The 19,854-nt window shown below is 40.9% G+C and overlaps 1 protein-coding gene across 2 annotated transcripts in view; it reads right to left on the reverse strand.

Moving 5' to 3' along the window:
* Positions 1–447: 447 nt before the first annotated feature.
* The window catches only part of LOC139752947 (dual specificity tyrosine-phosphorylation-regulated kinase 1A-like), a 116,487-nt gene continuing 97,080 nt past the window's right edge, over positions 448–19,854 (reverse strand). For both annotated transcript variants that reach the window (XM_071669055.1, XM_071669054.1), the window contains exons 7-9: positions 18,414–18,560; positions 17,690–18,125; positions 448–14,699 (exon numbers count right to left, since the gene is read on the reverse strand). In XM_071669055.1, coding sequence (XP_071525156.1) covers positions 13,942–14,699; positions 17,690–18,125; positions 18,414–18,560 — 1,341 coding nt within the window. In that variant the 3' untranslated portion in view covers positions 448–13,941. The remainder of the gene's footprint in view (positions 14,700–17,689; positions 18,126–18,413; positions 18,561–19,854) is intronic.

Here is a 19,854-nt window from a genome sequence, read left to right on the forward strand (position 1 = left end):
ACTACCATGGAGTAACAACATTCCATGTAAGAGGGGTTAACTAATCCACACACTTTATAATAACAAAATGAACAACCCTTTAATAACCACAGCCAAATAAAGCCATACCAATCCTCCTCAACTAAAGGTATGAATCAGCATCTCTTGGGTTATGAATGCTACATAGTTCTACATTAGAGAGATTTTTTGATAATCTGCTTCTTTTAAGGGTTATCTAACTGCCACCACAAACTGGTTTGCAGAAGCATAGGCCCTTAAACATTGCTATTACACAAATAATAGGGTGCAAATGTAACCACAGGAATAACCATACTATCATTTTTTGTCCACAAGTAGTGACTGAAAATAATAAATATATCTTTTCTCCTAGATCAGAAAGGTCTTGTACACCTAATGATATCTAACACAAAATTTATACTTCCTTCATTTGGTACACAAAATGCAATACATCATTAGTATCATTTTATTTTTTTTAATAACAAAGTTGCAGACATTTGTTTTGTTCTAGTTGTGTCTAGGAGACGGGTAGCAACGGGTACAGCGGCGTCAGACCACAGGTTTGGTCGGTTGCAATAGCAAGTTGACCTCATTGGTCCAAGAATCAGCAGCATGGACCCTTCTGGGGGTCCGGTCAAGCCAATGGGGAAGCAGGAACTGCCCTCCCAACCCTCATGCACACTTATCCTCATCAGACTGCCAAAACGGACTCCACCCTGAATCCCAGATTCCTTTTTTATACTTTTTTCTTGAGCACCATTCTTTCTCCTAATTCTGTGAGGAAGTGATAAGAGGTTTGGTCAGGCAGCCAGGGAATTGTTGCTAAGAGAGCATAGCCTTGTACGTCAGCCATTAATCTCTTATTCTTTCACACTCAAGCATAACACTGTTCAATCTCTTTAAAACAAGGAAGAGCAGGACCTGTTAAAGGGTAATACTACTTAACAAAAATAGGGACTGACAAGAGGCACTGATCAGTCTAAACAGCACTTTGTGGAAGATGAAGAACAAAAATACATTCTAATGTAATTCAAGGTAGAAAAGTTTAATCACAGATTTTTCCTGCTTCATTCTTAAGTCTTAAAATCAAGATTTCAGTGAATTACACTGTTGTATCATCACACATCATTCTATCTTCACATTTAATGCTTTAATAGAAAACTTTCTGTTTACAGCTGAAGGGCTGACATACAAGGCTCTAGCTTCTTCATTATCTCGGCAAATTTGTTTATGACCCTACAACTAATGTTCTACTCCAATGATTTATCTCTGTATGTATAAATTATGAAGACTACAACTTATAATTATAAACTAACATTTCCCCCCCGGCTATGAGCAAATGCACAGCAAGGAGCTTCATTTATACAAGTCGGTTAAGATCTATGAAATCATTTTGACCTGTTTTTGAAAGATTCACTCTTCATCACTATCCGTCATCACATAGACCACTTTTAACAGGATCACACGCAGAGAAAAATGCATCACAATACGATAGGGGTAAAGAGATCTTGGCATGTTGACATGACACAGCATTGTGTGTATAGACAAAACTTGGGCTATTTAGGAAGATAATATATGATGTGATGTTATGGGTTTTTACACTGGAGAAAAATGAAGAGTGAATACATAATTTTCACCTGCAATGAAGCATCTTATATTACAACCAATAAGGTTTTTCATAATTTTTTTTTCAAATTAATCCTGAGATATCTGTAAGGTCGTGGGAACTTTTACACAATGAAGCAACCAACAAAGCCAAGATCTTAAAACCCCAACAACAATTTTTTGCCAACAATGTGTAAGTGCCCAGTTCATGGCTCTTGCCACCCACTAAGGTACTCCCAGCCTCCAGTACAAGGAAAACCCTGTCTTGTGCCATTCCTCTATCACGTCAAGAACCTTTATAAAACTAAATGTTTTCCTTGGTTTTTGGCACTGGACTAATATACCTTGCCTGTTGCACAAAGTGACAGTATCAACCATTAAGGATTACATTTGTTAAAAACTCACTTTATATTTCACATCCTCGCAAATGCTTAAAATCCATAATGGTTAACCATGACACAGATGAGGAGAATGTTCCTGAGGGCGGCTGCACCTCGCACTCTATGGAGCACCATAGGTCTACGAGCCAATGAGAGCTTTCCCTTACCAACCCTAAGTCACCCAATGGCCACAGATCTCCATTCCCATCTTCCCTCCCTGACTAGATATTGAGGAATCTTGGTACTCAAAGACTGGTACCTTACAATAACTTTTTTTCACATTTTCATTACCATACAAAAACAAAAACTAACGAGGGCAGAAATAATCATTAATGTATTTTTAAAATAGTGTGGAAGTAATGATTAGGTGCTTAATATCTTGTTTCCCCTTATATTCATTTGTAAACCATGGCTGGAAAATTTTGATTAAATATTACCAAAGAAGTTATTGATTCGCTAAAATTACTCTCAAGTGGTAAGTGAAGTTAATAACCTTTCTTACTTTCCCCTTTAGTTGCACAGTGGCCATTGAGTGGGGTTCTCAGGGAAGGGGCTGCCAGTGCTGTGCTCAGGCTGGAACAATGCACCATCAGCAATGGCATATGATTGGCCAGAGGTCTATGAACCTAAGGCATGTAGAAATCCATGGTATACATCAACCAATGGCCTATGGGACACCAGTAGCAAACAACTCACCACCGGAACTTCAGGTGGCTAATTTTCTAATGACATTACATGCCATGAATAATTAACCTGTCACTGCATTCTTGTACACCTTTAAATATGCAAGGCAAATTTTATGAAGTTAAGATCCAAAACCAGTAATACAATTTCTGCCAAACTACATTTTAAGAAAACAAACAAACAAAAAAGTAACTATAAAATTTGTGGGATTTGTAAAAGGCCAGATCCTGGTGAGTATGGAGCAAGTGTTTATGTGTACCTGTGGTGTGTGGTGTGCCAACAGCAGACAGACCACCAAGGGCAAACACTGCATCTCTCTTCAATCCATAGAATGAGAATTACTTATATAATGAAATTACAGACAACATATTAGGAACAAAGAGTGACTTTCTCACCCAGTTAAATTTCATTTTTTCTTCTAATAAAGTGAAAATCTGCTGGAATGATTTCTAATCCCCTCCATGGAATAAAGAGAATTCATCCAAGTATCTGACCTCCTCTATGATGATCACAGTTGTAGATTTCTCTCAAGCATTGTAACAAATAAATCTATTTCTGAAAAAGTACTTTTACAAACTTCAACATTACACTGATCAATTTCATACAACCACCTAAAAGCTGAAAAAATTTAAAATTTAACAATGCTACTACTGCAGGCCAATTAAGAAGCAATAAAAAAAAAAGTTCATTTAAGAAATTATCAGAGAGTTTGCTATATTCCTTGCAAGATGAGCAAAATCTATGCCATAGTCTGGTTTTGTGAGGCCTCTACATGGTACTGCCTACAAGAAATCACCATAGTGGCACAACACAGCACATAGGAGGGCGGGACTGGGTCACTGCAACACCCCGTCCTCAAAGGCAGCCCCAAGCCACTGAGCACTGAGGTCGTACGGTAGGAGGACAGTCTCTCCATATTTGTTCTGTTGTGGGTTGGATACAACAACTCCAAACTAATAACATCTTTGCTTGCTTACAAAACTGGTCTGAGGCAGCTCACCAGTTTTGTGGATTTTCAAAAGGGATGATGACCCCCATCACATATATGGGAAACAATTTGATTTGATAATCCAGAAAACTTTTAACCTTGCCTTCTGCCTGACATTGACCTACCACCCTGTCTCCCAACAGCCGCTAGACTATGTACACATCATGGACCGCGCACACTGACTGTGAGTGAGCTCTGCGTTCACAAAAAGGGTATGCCACTGTGAGCAAATTTACACAATAAAAATAAAAGAAAAAACAAGGGCCTTATTCATCTGTCATATTTTGATGTTAACAAGGCTTTAAATTTCACTCAATCATGCCTTACAGATAATATCTGTAAGGTTACTTTCTCATTCTGAATAAATATAACAAATTGGGCATCCTCTAAAAATTCACATTATGCCATACTTATATAATTTATTGGAAACCAGAGAATAAATGCCCTCTATGGCAAACACTATTGATGAAAACAGGTCAGCACTTAAGAAGAAGATGAAAATATAACAGAAAAATCTGAACACAGTAAATAGAACTCAAAAGAGCTAAACATGGGGTACACCCTGATTTTTCCATTGGTATGGTCTTGCTTGGCTAATAATTCTATCATTTATACACTAAATTTCCATAACTTTCAGCAGAAAAATGACAAAAACAAAGTTTCTTTTAAATACAATACAAACTGAGACTTTCTCATAAAACACCAAAAAAAGTCATTAACATTCTCCTATAAAAATATATAATGTGCTCATCTTTTAAAAACATATATAAACAAGATGCATGCCTTCAGAAGATAAAACTGCAAAATTTTATAATAATATCTGACATCTTGGACTTATATACTGGGAGTAGCTACACTTTCTGTGGTCACTTCATATATTACCACTGTGATATAGAGTTAAACCAGTGACTTACATGATCGAAAATAAAAGTGAGTGATTTACTTTATCTCACTAAGTATCTCAAAATATCAGGATTATACATATGTATATAATCATATAATATATATACTCCACTCAGCCTGCTCAAGGTAACACCACAAGTGAGGTCACCTTTGGCATGGCTGTATCATTGGGAATATGGTCTCAGCAAAGAATTACTTACTCCAAAGGAGTCTATATTTGCCTGCTACTGGAAATAGCGCAGCCTTAAGAAAGAGGTCCTAACTAACACCAAGACTCTTCCAATGAAAATGGACCTGGGGTAATTATAAACAAAATAAATATGGTATATATACCCACTTGCCTTTCCCACTTGTGAAAGGTAGCATCAGGAACAATTATATTACTTGCTTGCGACTAAAGCTACTTCATCAAAGCAGGAAAAGTAATTATGTATATATCTATTCATCTTTTCATCTATAACTGCCCATTAAGCCTCTTTCTTGGAAAGGCTCTAAAGTTATTCCAAGACCCCTCTTCCAAGAACTCATACAGCTCTAAGGCAGCATTATTTCTAGTAGCAGGGAAATGATGGACTCCTTTGGAGTGAAAGTTGTTTAACAAAGCTGTGCTCCCAATGATACAGCCTTGCCAAAGATAACTTTTCACTCACGAGATAACCTCATGCAGGCGGAGCCCAGCAACACCATGAGGTGTATATATTCTTTTATTTATAATTACCCAAGGATCAAATTCTATGAAAGAGTCCTGGTGTTAACCAGTACCTTTCTAAAGGTTCCTGCAGCCCAAGGATGCACTACTTTCAGGAACAGGAAAATGTAGATTCCTTTGGGGTGAGAAGTTCTCTAATGAAGCTGTACAGCCAAATGGTACAGCCTTGCCAAAGGTGACTTTTAACCTGCAGTATGCCCTTGTACAAACAGAGCCAAGTAACAAGGGAAATAGCAAATATGTATGAATATTATATATATATATATATATATATATATATATATATATATATATATATATATATATATATATATATATATATGTGTGTGTGTGTGTGTGTGTGTGTGTGTGTGTGTTGGAAAGGATCACAATTTTGCGCATGATCAAGATATTCCTATGAGTCCACGGGGAAAGTGAAACACGATAAGATCCCAGGTGCACTTTCGTGTAATAATCACATCATCAGGGGAGACACAAGAGAGGAATATAAGTCAGTTGATATACATCACGTCCTAGCTTCGTCTCTTCGATGTATATCAACTGACTTATATTTCTCTCTTGTGTCTCCCCTGATGATGTGATTATTAGACGAAAGTGCACTTAGGAGCTTATCGTGTTTCATTTTCCCCATGGACTCACAGGAATATATATATATACATGTATATACATGTTGAAAAGGATCACAATTTTGCGCGTGATCAAGATATTCCTATGAGTCCACGTGGACTCATAGGAATGTATATACATGTGTATATGGGTGGGTTGGGCCATTCTTTCACCTGTTTCCTTGCGTTACCTCACTAATGCGGGAGATGGTAATTATAATAATATATATATATATATATATATATATATATATATATATATATATATATATATATATATATATATAGGGGATAGGGGAGAAAGAATACTTCCCACATATTCCCTGCGTGTCGTAGAAGGCGACTAAAAGGGAAGGGAGCGGGGGGCTAGAAATCCTCCCCTCTCATTTTTTTATTTTAATTTTCCAAAAGAAGGAACAGAGAAGGGGGCCAGGTGAGGGTATTCCCTCAAAGGCCCAGTCCTCTGTTCTTAACGCTACCTCGCTATCGCGGGAAATGGCGAATAGTATGAAAAAAAAAAAAAAAATATATATACACACTACCCCTAGGGATGAGGGAGAAAGAATACATCCCACAAATTCCCTGTGCATCACAGAAAGCGACTTAAAGGGGTGGGAGCGGGTTGGCTTGAAATCCTCCCCTATAGTTTTTTACTTTTTGAAAAGAAGGAATGGTGAAGGGGGCCAGATGAGGATTCTTTCCTCTAAGGCTCAGTTCTCTGTTCTCGATGCTACCTCACTAACATGGGAAATGGCGAATATACATGAAAAAATCATCATCACTTTAATTGATCATCATTTCCCACATCAGCAAGGTATCACCAGGAAACAGACAAAGAAAGACCCATCCACTCATATACACACATATATACATATACACACATACATGTGCATATATATATAAAATATATATATATATATATATATATATATATATATATCTTTCTTTCTTTCAAGGTAATTAGGTACAGTAGGGTTAAGGGTCAAGTCAATTGGGAGGTAAGTTTGAATGGAGAAAAACTGGAGGAAGTAAAATGTTTTAGATATCTGGGAGTGGATCTGGCAGCGGATGGAACCATGGAAGCGGAAGTGGATCATAGGGTGGGGGAAGGGGCGAAAATTCTGGGAGCCTTGAAGAATGTGTGGAAGTCGAGATCATTATCTCCGAAAGCAAAAATGGGTATGTTTGAAGGAATAGTGGTTCCAACAATGTTGTATGGTTGCGAGGCGTGGGCTATGGATAGAGTTGTGCGCAGGAGGATGGATGTGCTGGAAATGAGATGTTTGAGGACAATGTGTGGTGTGAGGTGGTTTGATCGAGTAAGTAACGTAAGGGTAAGAGAGATGTGTGGAAATAAAAAGAGCTTTCCATGGTTCACCCCAGACACTTCACATGCCCTGATTTAATCCACTGACAGCACGTCAACCCCGGTATACCACATCGATCCAATTCACTCTATTCCTTGCCCTCCTTTCACCCTCCTGCATGTTCAGGCCCCGATCACACAAAATCTTTTTCACTACATCTTTCCACCTCCAATTTGGTCTCCCACTTCTCCTCATTCCCTCCACCTTAGACACATATATCCTCTTGGTCAATCTTTCCTCACTCATTCTCTCCATGTGCCCAAACCATTTCAAAACAACCTCTTCTGCTCTCTCAACCACGCTCTTTTTATTTCCACACATCTCTCTTACCCTTACATTACTTACTCGATCAAACCACCTCACACCACACATTGTCCTCAAACATCTCATTTCCAGCACATCCATCCTCCTGCGCACAACTCTATCCATAGCCCACGCCTCGCAACCATACAACATTGTTGGAACCACTATTCCTTCAAACATACCCATTTTTGCTTTCGGAGATAATGATCTCGACTTCCACACATTCTTCAAGGCTCCCAGAATTTTCGCCCCTTCCCCCACCCTATGATCCACTTCCGCTTCCATGGTTCCATCCGCTGCCAGATCCACTCCCAGATATCTAAAACACTTTACTTCCTCCAGTTTTGCTCCACTCAAACTTACCTCCCAATTGACTTGACCCTCAACCCTACTGTACCTAATTACCTTGCTCTTATTCACATTTACTCTTAACTTTCTTCTTTCACACATTTTACCAAACTCAGTCACCAGCTTCTGCAGTTTCTCACATGAATCAGCCACCAGCGCTGTATCATCAGCGAACAACAACTGACTCACTTCCCAAGCTCTCTCATCCACAACAGACTTCATACTTGCCCCTCTTTCCAAAACTATTGCATTTACCTCCCTAACAACCACATCCATAAACAAATTAAACAACCATGGAGACATCACACACCCCTGCCGCAAACCTACATTCACTGAGAACCAATCACTTTCCTCCCTTCCTACATGTACACACGCCTTACATCCTCGATAAAAACTTTTCACTGCTTCTAACAACTTGCCTCCCACACCATATATTCTTAATACCTTCCACAGAGCATCTCTATCAACTCTATCATATGCCTTCTCCAGATCCATAAATGCTACATACAAATCCATTTGCTTTTCTAAGTATTTCTCACATACATTCTTCAAAGCAAACACCTGATCCACACATCCTCTACCACTTCTGAAACCACACTGCTCTTCCCCAATCTGATGCTCTGTACATGCCTTCACCCTCTCAATCAATACCCTCCCATATAATTTACCAGGAATACTCAACAAACTTATACCTCTGTAATTTGAGCACTCACTCTTATCCCCTTTGCCTTTGTACAACAGCACTATGCACGCATTCCGCCAATCCTCAGGCACCTCACCATGAGTCATACATACATTAAATAACCTTACCAACCAGTCAATAATACAGTCACCCCCTTTTTTTTATAAATTCCACTGCAATACCATCCAAACCTGCTGCCTTGCCAGCTTTCATCTTCCGCAAAGCTTTTACTACCTCTTCTCTGTTTACCAAATCATTTTCCCTAACCCTCTCACTTTGCACACCACCTCGACCAAAACACCCTATATCTAACACTCTATCATCAAACACATTCAACAAACCTTCAAAGTGAGCTTGGGAAGGAGACTTGTGTGAGGAAGTACCAGGAGAGACTGAGTACAGAATGGAAAAAGGTGAGAACAATGGAAGTAAGGGGAGTGGGGGAGGAATGGGATGTATTTAGGGAATCAGTGATGGATTGCGCAAAAGATGCTTGTGGCATGAGAAGAGTGGGAGGTGGGTTGATTAGAAAGGGTAGTGAGTGGTGGGATGAAGAAGTAAGATAATTAGTGAAAGAGAGGAGAGAGGCATTTGGACGATTTTTGCAGGGAAAAAATGCAACTGAGTGGGAGATGTATAAAAGAAAGAGACAGGAGGTCAAGAGAAAGGTGCAAGAGGTGAAAAAGAGGGCAAATGAGAGTTGGGGTGAGAGAGTATCATTAAATTTTAGGGAGAATAAAAAGATGTTCTGGAAGGAGGTAAATAAAGTGCATAAGACAAGGGAGCAAATGGGAACTTCAGTGAGGGGCGCAAATGGGGAGGTGATAACAAGTAGTGGTGATGTGAGAAGGGGATATATATTAATAATATATATATATATTTTTTTTTTTTTTCATACGATTCGCCATTTCCCGCATTTGCGAGGTAGCGCCAAGAACAGAGGACCGGGCCTCAGAGGGAAAATCCTCACCTGGCCCCCCTCTCTGTTCCTTCTTTTGGAAAAAAAAAAAAAAAAAAAAAAAAACGAGAGGGGAGGATTTCCAGCCATCCGCTCCCTCCCCTTTTAGTCGCCTTCTACGACACGCAGGGAATACGTGGGAAGTATTCTTTCTCCCCTATATATATATATATATATATATATATATATTTTTTATTTCATATATTTATTTTGCTTTGTCGCTGTCTCCCGCGTTTGCGAGGTAGCGCAAGGAAACAGATGAAAGAAAGGCCCAACCCACCCCCACACACATGTATATACATACACGCCCACACACGCAAATATACATACCTATACATCTCAATGTACACATATATATACACACACAGACACATACATATATACACATGCACACAATTCACACTGCCTGCCCCTATTCATTCCCATCGCCACCTCGCCACACATGGAATACCATCCCCTTCCCCCCTCATGTGTGCGAGGTAGCACTAGGAAAAGACAACAAAGGCCCCATTCGTTCACACTCAGTCTCCAGCTGTCATGCAATAATGCCCGAAACCACAGCTCCCTTTCCACATCCAGGCCCCACACAACTTTCCATGGTTTACCCCAGACGCTTCACATGCCCTGATTCAATCCACTGACAGCACGTCAACCCCGGTATACCACATCTATCCAATTCACTCTATTCCTTGCCCGCCTCTCACCCTCCTGTATGTTCAGGCCCCGATCACACAAAATCTTTTTCACTCCATCTTTCCACCTCCAATTTGGTCTCCCACTTCTCCTCGTTCCCTCCACCTCCGACACATATATCCTCTTGGTCAATCTTTCCTCACTCATTCTCTCCATGTGCCCAAACCATTTCAAAACACCCTCTTCTGCTCTCTCAACCACGCTCTTTTTATTTCCACACATCTCTCTTACCCTTATATTACTTACTCGATCAAACCACCTCACACCACACATTGTCCTCAAACATCTCATTTCCAGCACATCCACCCTCCTGCGCACAACTCTATCCATAGCCCACACCTCGCAACCATACAACATTGTTGGAACCACTATTCCTTCAAACATACCCATTTTTGCTTTCCGAGATAATGTTCTCAACTTCCACACATATATTTTTTTTTTTTTCCAAAAGAAGGAACAGAAAAGGGGGTCAGGTGAGGATATTCCCTCAAAGGCCCAGTCCTCTGTTCTTAACGCTACCTCGCTATCACGGGAAATGGCGAATAGTATGAAAGAAAGAAAGAAAGATATATATATTCATACATATTCGCCATTTCCCGCATCCGCGAGGTAGTGTTAAGAACAGGTGACTGAGCCTTATAGAGAAATTCCTCACTTGGCCCCCATCTCCATTCTCTCTTTTGGACAAGTAAAAACTGAAGGGGAGGATTTCCAGACCCCCGCTCCCTCCCCTTTCAGTCGCCTTCTACGAAACACAGGAAATACGTGGGAAGTATTCTTTCTCCCCTATCCCCAGTATGAATATATATATATATTCATACTGGATTGCCATTTCCCATCTTAGCAAGGTAGTGCCAGGAATAAAGGAAAAAAGGCCACACCTGCTCCCGCTCACATCCATTCTCTGGCTGTCATGTGTGTGTGCATGCATGCATGCTTTATTTACATACATTTTTTCATACATATTCACCATTTCCCACATTAGAGAGGTAGCGTTCCAGAGCAGATGACTGAAGCTTAGAGGGAAAAGCTCCTCACTTGACCCCTTCTCCAAAGTAAAACTGGAGGGGAGGATTTTCCATCCAATGCTCCCGCCCCTTTTAGTCACCTTCTGGCATGCAGGGAATAAGTAAAAAATATTCTTCCTCCCCTATCTCCAGCTGGAGAATATATGCGAGCAGATGTGGGCTTTTTTCATCTGTGAGCAGATGTGGTCTATTTTCGTCTGTTTCCTGGTGCTACCTTTGCTGACGCTGGTGGTGGCACCGGGAATGGATAAAGGCAAGCAAGTATGAACAGGTATATTTCTATATATGTATGTATGTATATGTATGTATATGTATGTGTGTGTATGTATGTATATATGTATATATATTCATTCTATCTATTTATCATATTCAATCGCCGTCTCCTGTGTTAGTGAGGTAGCGCAAGGAAGCAGACGAAGAATGGCCCAACCCATCCACATACACAATTCATATATATAAATATATGTGTATATATATATATATATATATATATATATATATATATATATATATATATATATATATATATATATATGTGTGCGTGTGTGTGAAAGGATAGGTCTTTCTTCGTCTGTTTCCTGACACTACCTCGCTAATGCGGGAAATAGTGATCAAATATAATAAATAAATGTCAGAGAGAGAGAGAGAGAGAGAGAGAGAGAGAGAGAGAGAGAGAGAGAGAGAGAGAGAGAGAGAGAGAATGTCACCAGACTCTGCCTGCTTTAGGCTCAACCATAAGTTTAAAAAACCACCTTTATTGAGGCTGTATCACTGTCAGTTGACAAAACAAGAGTACAGTCTCAACAAAGAACTTCATCCTTCAAAGGAGTCAATCCCATCCCAACTACAATGAAGCACAGGCATGGGGCCGCAGGAGCCCATGGAAAAAAGGATCCTGGGGTAACATCAGAACCCTTTCAAAAAGGTGTCCTGAGGTAAACATATATATAAACATATATATATATATATATATATATATATATATATATATATATATATATATATATATATACTTCAAGACTGAAAGGTTTTTATTTGTTCAATGCTTAACATCAAATGCCTAATTCAGTCATTGCTTCATACATGGGAAAATTTTCACTGGTTAATAATGACTGAATACTGATGTCTTTCTCTGACTCCATTGTATGGATTCATTAATAAATATGCTTATTAACTGGAAATATGATAAGGGAAGCTCTATAAATTGTTTACTACCACTGTGAAGCCAAAATATAAATTTAAATGGTCAGGAACTTTGAATATTAAAGAACTTAAAAATTTTCAGAAATGCTTAACAAAGTTTACTTGGTTTTTTACCCAAAACCAATACCCATGGAACTGACTGTATATGACAGAAATACCCCCATCCTTAAAAAGTCTATAAAAAGCAGTTAAAAAAAAGTGAGCAAATACTTTGTCATAAAATAAGAAAAAAAAGGAAGAGGTCATAAAAGATTCACCACAAATGATATGCCAATGGTGGGTCCCCCAAATCACATAAACTGTTAGACAACTGGTGAGGAAACATTATAGGAATGAAGGTATTGTGAGGTCTTTGGCATGATGTTCATAGGGAATTAGGTCAGACAGAAAATTCAATATATTCAGCAGGAGTCAAAAAGATGCAAACTGCTTATGACAATATTTTGATAGTTATGGTTTTGAAGTACAGAATAGAATATACTCTACATTTGCTACAAGCTGCTATCAGACTGAGCATTATCCAGCTGGCCACAAGCTGGGTGTGGGGGAGTTGTCTGCTGCACAGGTGATGCACCAGCTGGGTGTTGGGATGGTGTCTGCAGCATGTGTGATGCACCAACTGGGTGTTGCAATTTTCTGCTGTACGGGGTTATCCATTAACTGTGTGTAGGGAAATGTCTGTGTGAGAGATGCACCAGCTGGGTGATGGCAATGTTCTGTTACTTAAGTAAAGCAACAGGATGGTGTCATGGGTAAAAGGACTATGCTGGGTGTCAGATACTTTTAGAGGAGTGTACAGTAGTGGAAAAGGTGTAATATGGCAATACTGCTTTTATGCTATATTAACCATGAATAAGATGAACAGCCGGTGCATAGAAGATGCATCAGCAAGGTTAAGGGGGAAAAATCTGCTAGCAACTGATTCATCCACAGTGTATTAGGTGGGATTTATAGCGGGTGGGTCTTGCATTAAATGGATATGGGAAAGGTGTCTCCTGCATATGTGACGCATCAATGGTAGGCATTGTGGCAATGGATGTTCTGGTGGGTATGGTAGTTGTGGTACATGACAAGTGTTGGGTGGGGGTAACTGGTATTATAGATGTGGTGGTGGCGGTGGGGGAGGGAGTTCCTGAGACTGGATTAGCCAACGCAGCCAGCCCGGCCCCCAGGCAGCCCAGCAGCCAGCATGCAGGGCAGCCTACAGCCGGTCCCTCCTCACCAGCAGATAATAAATAACAAGATAAAAGCAGCGCTAGCAGAGAGAGGGGGGCCAGGCAGCCGCGTTGGAATGTGGGTGGGGTCCCGCCAGCCTCCACTCTGGGTGTCACAGGCTCACATCACACAGGCACACACGGTCCTGCACCACAGTGTGGCCACTGGCCTAGCGCTGTCTCTGGCCAGGCTCTCATCAGTCTCACTGTCCAGGGCCTGGCTGCCCACTGTTCACAGTACACTGTTGAGCAGGTTGCTAGGTGAGCCCAGCCGTTAATGACTGGCCAGGGGGCTGTGCTGCACCACCATAGGACTGTCCTCACCCCCTGCACCTGCCCCACCTGGGCCCGCACCACCACCTCCTGCACCACCACTGCTGCTTTGTCTGTGTCCCACCCGCACTGCTCCTGTTGCCACTGCTGCTGCCGTTGCTGCTCCTGGTTGTGACATTGGCAGAGGCTGTGGCTGCTCTAGATGTCCCCCAGGTGGCCGTGCCCCTTCGTACATAACACCAGGGCCCCCAGACACAACTGGTACCAGTGAACCGCCTGGGTAACCATAACCTACAACACCTGCCTGCCCTCCACTACTCCCACTACTACTGGAGGTAGCAGGCTGAAAAGTGGGCAGTCCAGGGTAATGGTATGGAGCTGAGGGTGGACCAGATGCACTGCTACCACTACTGGGTGCCAAGGGTAGATTGACAGAGCCAGTCTGCGTACAGTCCAGGGCCATAGGTAAATATGAATGGGTAGCATATACTGCTGCAGGTGGCAAGGATGCTCCAGCAGCTGCTGTGTTGCCAGATGCTGAAGTTTGGGGTTGGGGTCGTCCTGCAGTCTCAGGAGGGCGAGGATCTGGCGGTCGACAGCGATGGGCATGGTGAGGGTGCACATGGCGGGGATGGTGGGCTGGGTGTGGTGGATGTGCTGCATGATGACTAAACACCTCACAGTCCATAGCCCCATGAGAGTGCCCCGTATGAGTATGGTGGTGAGATGGATCTGATCTTGCACGACCCGACACAGCCACTGGAAGGGGGAAAATGTTATACACAATGCACTTTACTCACTATTCAAATTGCTTTAAGACTGAAAAAAATATAGTACATTTATTCATTACTGATCTCTTTCATTCATTACATTTGACAACCTATAAAAGAAGCCTATACTAAGACCATAAAGCAATCTATATACATAAATTTGTTTCATCATACTTGATTGCCATTTACCTCATTAATGAGGTAACACAAGGAAACAGACAAAGAGAGATCCATCCCCTTTCTTACACAAATATGCACATAACATATATATATATTCATTCAGTTATGCTTGATAACTGTTTCCTGTGCCAGGGAGGTAGTGCCAAATAACAGACAAAGAAAGACCTATCCACTCATGTACACACATATATACAAACAAGCCCATATACGTAGGGTTGAGGGACAAGTAAATTGGGAGGAAGTTTGAATGGAGAAAAACTAGAGAAAGAAGTGTTTTAGATATCTGGGAGTGGATTTGGCAGCAGATGGAACCATGGAAGTGGAAGTGAGTCACAGGGTGGAGGAGGGGGCGAAGGCTCTCAGAGCGTTGAAGAATGTGTGGAAGGCAAAAGTTATCTCGGAAAGCAAAAATGGGTATGTTTGAAGGAATAGTGGTTCCAACAATGTTATATGGATGTGAGGCATGGGCTATAGATAAGGTTATGCAGAGGACGGTGGATGTGTTGGAAATGAGATGTTTGAAGACAATATGTGGTGTGAGGTGGTTTGATTGAGTAAGTAATGAAAGGGTAAGAGAGATGTGTGGTAATAAAAAGAGTGTGGTTGAGAAGAGGGTCACATGGAGAGAATGAGTGAGGAAAGAATGACAAAGAGAATATAGGTGTAGGAGGTGAAGGGAATGAGAAGTGGGAGACCAAATTGGAGGTGGAAGGATAGAGTGAAAAAGACTTTGAGGGATCGGGCCTGAGCATACAGGAGGGTGAAACGCATGCAAGGAATAGTGAATTGGAATGATGAGGTATACCGGGGTCGATGTGCTGTCAATGGATTGAACCAGGTCATGTGAAGCCTCTGGGGTAAACCATGGAAAGTTTTATGAGGCCTGGATGTGGAAAGGGAGCTGTGGTTTCAGTGCATTACGCATGACAGCTAGAGACTGAATGTGAAAGAATGTGGCCTTTGTTGTCTTTTCCTAGTGCTACCTTGCATACACGTGGGGGAGGGGGGTTCCATTTCATGTGTGGTGGGGTGGCGGTGGGAATGGATGAAGGCAACATGTATGAATATGTACATGTGTATATATGTATATGTCTGTGTATGTATACGTACGTATACGTTGAAATGTACAGGTATGTATATGTGTGTGTGTGGGCATTTATATGTATACATGTGTATGTGGGTGGGTTGGGCCATTCTTTTGTCCGTTTCCTTGCACTACCTCGCTAACACAGGAGACAGCGACAAAGTATAATTAATATATGGAAAGGGAGCTGTGGTTTCGGGCATTATTACATGACAGCTAGAGACTGAGCGTGAACGAATAGGGCCTTTGATGTCTTTTCCTAGTGCTACCTCACACACATGAGGGGGGAGGGGGATGTTATTCCATGTGTGGCGAGGTGGCGATGGGAATAAATAAAGGCAGACAGTATGAATTATGTACATGTGTATATATGTATATGTCTGTGTGTGCACATATATGTGTACATTGAGATGTTTAGGTATGTATATTTGCATGTGTGGACATGTATGTACATACATGTGTATGGGGGTGGGTTGGGCCATTTCTTTCATCTGTTTCCTTGCACTACCTCACAAACGCAGAAAAAAAAAAAAAAAAAAAAAAAAAAAAAAAAAAACATATGTACTCATTCATACTTGCTTGCCTACATCCATTCCCAGCACCAACCTGCACCACAGGAAACAGCATTGCCATCCACTGTGTCAGCAAGACAGCGCCAAGAAAAGTGACAAAAAAGCCCACATTCATTCATACTCAGTCTCTAGCTGTCATGTATAATGCACCAAAATAATAATTCCCTATCCACATCTAGGCCCCAAAGACATTTTGCATGCCCTAATTCAGTCCATAGACAGCACATTGATCCCAGTATACAACATCGTTCTAATTCACTCTATTCCTTGCATGCCTCTCACTCTCCTGTATGTTCAGGCCTTGATTCCTCAAAATCTTTTTCATTCCATCCTTACACCTCCAATCTGGTCTTCCACTTCTTCTTGTTCCCTCCATCTCTAACACATATCTCCCCTTTTTCAACCTTTCCTCACTCATTCTCCCCATAAGTTCAAACCATTTCAATACACCCTCTTATGCTTTCTCAACCACACTCATTCTGTTACAACACATATCTCCTACCCTTTCGTTACCAATGTGATCAAACCACTTCACACCACATGTTGTCCTCATATATTTCATTTCCAACACATCCACCCTCCTCCACACAACCTTATCTAGAGCCCATGCCTTACAACCATATCATATATTCCTTCAAACATACCCATTTTTGCTCACAGAGATATCATTCTCTCTTTCCACACATTCTTCATTGCAATCTATAGTTTAACATTTTCCTTCAGAGGTTTATTCCTCAAATCTATCTTGGCTTTTATTGCTAAAATTCATTTGTATTATTCTCTGACTTCTTAAGCATCTTTAATACCACTTTCATCTTATGAATGATTGCTTATGGATACCTGATTCTCTTCACTTGTTTTTAACTCAAATACTGCAAACACTAGATAAACAGCTTCTTCCTTCTGGTACAGACAGAAAACCCAACGTGAAAAGTTATACAATTACTGACATTTAACTCTATCACAGTGTCTTTTACTCATAACGGTGTGGAATCCAATATGGTTTGTAACTTAAAGTCTGATGATTCTGCATAGGTCCCACACCCTTCTATGACCCTGAAAAAGGAATACCCATGATACAGGTAAATGTTCTTGAATCACACATAATGCTGATTGCAAAACTCTTTATCAAATTCAACTAACCAGGTTGTGAGGTTGAATGACTAATGGGCGAGGCCACTGTGTGTTCAATTGCTGGACTGGTTGAATTGCTTGTGTTAGTGGATTCATCACTCGTTCTTTTGAAGAAATTGTGCTGTAGGCCATAATATGGAGTAATCCTCGTTTTTGGATCATAATCAAGCATTTTCTTTATCAGATCCTCAAACTTTAGGTAATCAGAAACCGAGTGGCCCTGTTCGTTCAATCGACGACCCCCTGGGCCACCACTCTCAACCCCGATAATATCCCGTAATTTACGACTCATTGGTGGCTTATATTTCTTGCCATCTTTAGGTTTCTTAAGAATATAGGTCCCATCTGGCAATTTATCAAAATACCGCCGAGCTTTAGTGGCCATGTCCAGGATATGCTTGGGTGGCATTCCTAGCACTTCCACAATCTTGTTCATCTGGTCCATCTGCATGGAAAGAAACAAATTCAGTTCCAACACAAAACCCATCATACAGATATTCTAAAGATATGAATTAAAACCAATGAAATCACTTCAAACTCAAAAAAACTTGCAATTAAACATTTAACATGATAACTAGAAAACCAAATTTTACAATCTTGTAACTTATCTTGAACTGCTAGCACATCTCTTCCTGAATACAAATGGACAAAAATGTAAAAAACCGATAATGTCCAGTAGTCCACTAACTAGTAATACAACTAATAAGGTCTTTAAAACATTTAAACAGTTCACCTCATTAGCCCCTGAAAACAGAGGTTCCCCTGTATGCATCTCCACAAGTATACAGCCAAGACTCCACATGTCAATGGCCATATTGTAAGGTATTCCCAACAACACCTCTGGTGACCGGTAGAATCTAGACTGAATGTACTGGTATATCTGTGGAATAAAAGAGACAAAAATAATTATGGTATGAAAAAACGATATCCACTGTTTGCCCCACACTTTCCCTACAAAGAGACAAACAACTCCTCTACACTATATGCTTAGTAAATATGACCAGCTCCCTAAGTACCATGGGAGATTAACATGATAAGAAGAACTCCGTATTCCCTGCGTGTCACAGAAAGCGACTGAAGGGGATAGGAACGGGGGCATAAGAATATATGACGGAGGAGGTAAATGCTAGAGTCTTGGTCAAAGGGGAAAGTATGTAGTCCAGTAGGGATGAGAGGGCCTGGGAAGTGAGTTAGTCGTTCGTTGATGATACAGCACTGATGGCTGATTTGAGAGAGAAACTGCTGAAGTTGGTGACTGAATTTGGAAGAGTGTGTGAAAGGAGGAAGTTGAGAGTAAATGTGGCGAAAAGCAAGGTCATTAAGTTCAGTACAGTTGAGAGACAAGTTAGTAGGGATGTAAGTTTGAATGGAGAAAAATTGGAGGAATTGAAGTGTTTTAGAAATCTGGGTGTGGACTTGGCAGCAAATGGAACCATGGAAATGGAAGTGAGTCACAAGGCAGGGGAGGGGGAGGGGGCAAAATTGTTAGTGGCAACAAATGGAACCATGGAAGCAAAAGTGTTATAGGGTGGAAGACGGGCAAAGGTTCTTGGAGTGATGAAGTGTGTGGAAAGAGAAAACATTATCTGGGAGGGCAAAAATGGCTATGTTTGAAGGAATAGCAGTCCCAGCAATATCACATGGATGCAGGACATGGGCTATAGCTAAGGCTTTGTGGAAGATGGTGGATGTCTTGGAAATACAATGTTTGAGGACAATATGTGGTCAAATAGTTTGACTGAATAAGTACTGAAAGAGTATGCGAGATGTAAGGTTATAAAAAGGAGTACGGACGAGAGAGTAGAAGAGTGTGTGCTGAAAAGGTTTGCACATACAGAAAGAAAGAGTGAGGAAAGATTGAAGAAAAGGATATAAAGGTTAAAAGTGGAGGGAACGAAGAGAATGGGGAGACCAAACTGGAGATGAAAGAATGGAGTGGAAAAGATTTTGAGCAACTGGGGCCCGAACATGCTGGAAAGTGAAAGGCATGCCCTAGATAGAGTGAAATTGAAACAATGTGGTATACTAGAGTCAACATTCTGTCAGTGGACTGGACCAAGGAATGTGAAGCATCCAGGGTAAACCATGAAAAGGTCTGTAGGGCCTGGTTGTGGATAGAGAGCTGTGGTGTCAATGCATTACATATGACAGCTACAGAATGAATGTGAGCAGAA

The sequence above is a fragment of the Panulirus ornatus genome, chromosome 13 (genome assembly GCF_036320965.1).
Source record: "Panulirus ornatus isolate Po-2019 chromosome 13, ASM3632096v1, whole genome shotgun sequence".
Classification (NCBI taxonomy): Eukaryota; Metazoa; Arthropoda; class Malacostraca; order Decapoda; family Palinuridae; genus Panulirus; species Panulirus ornatus.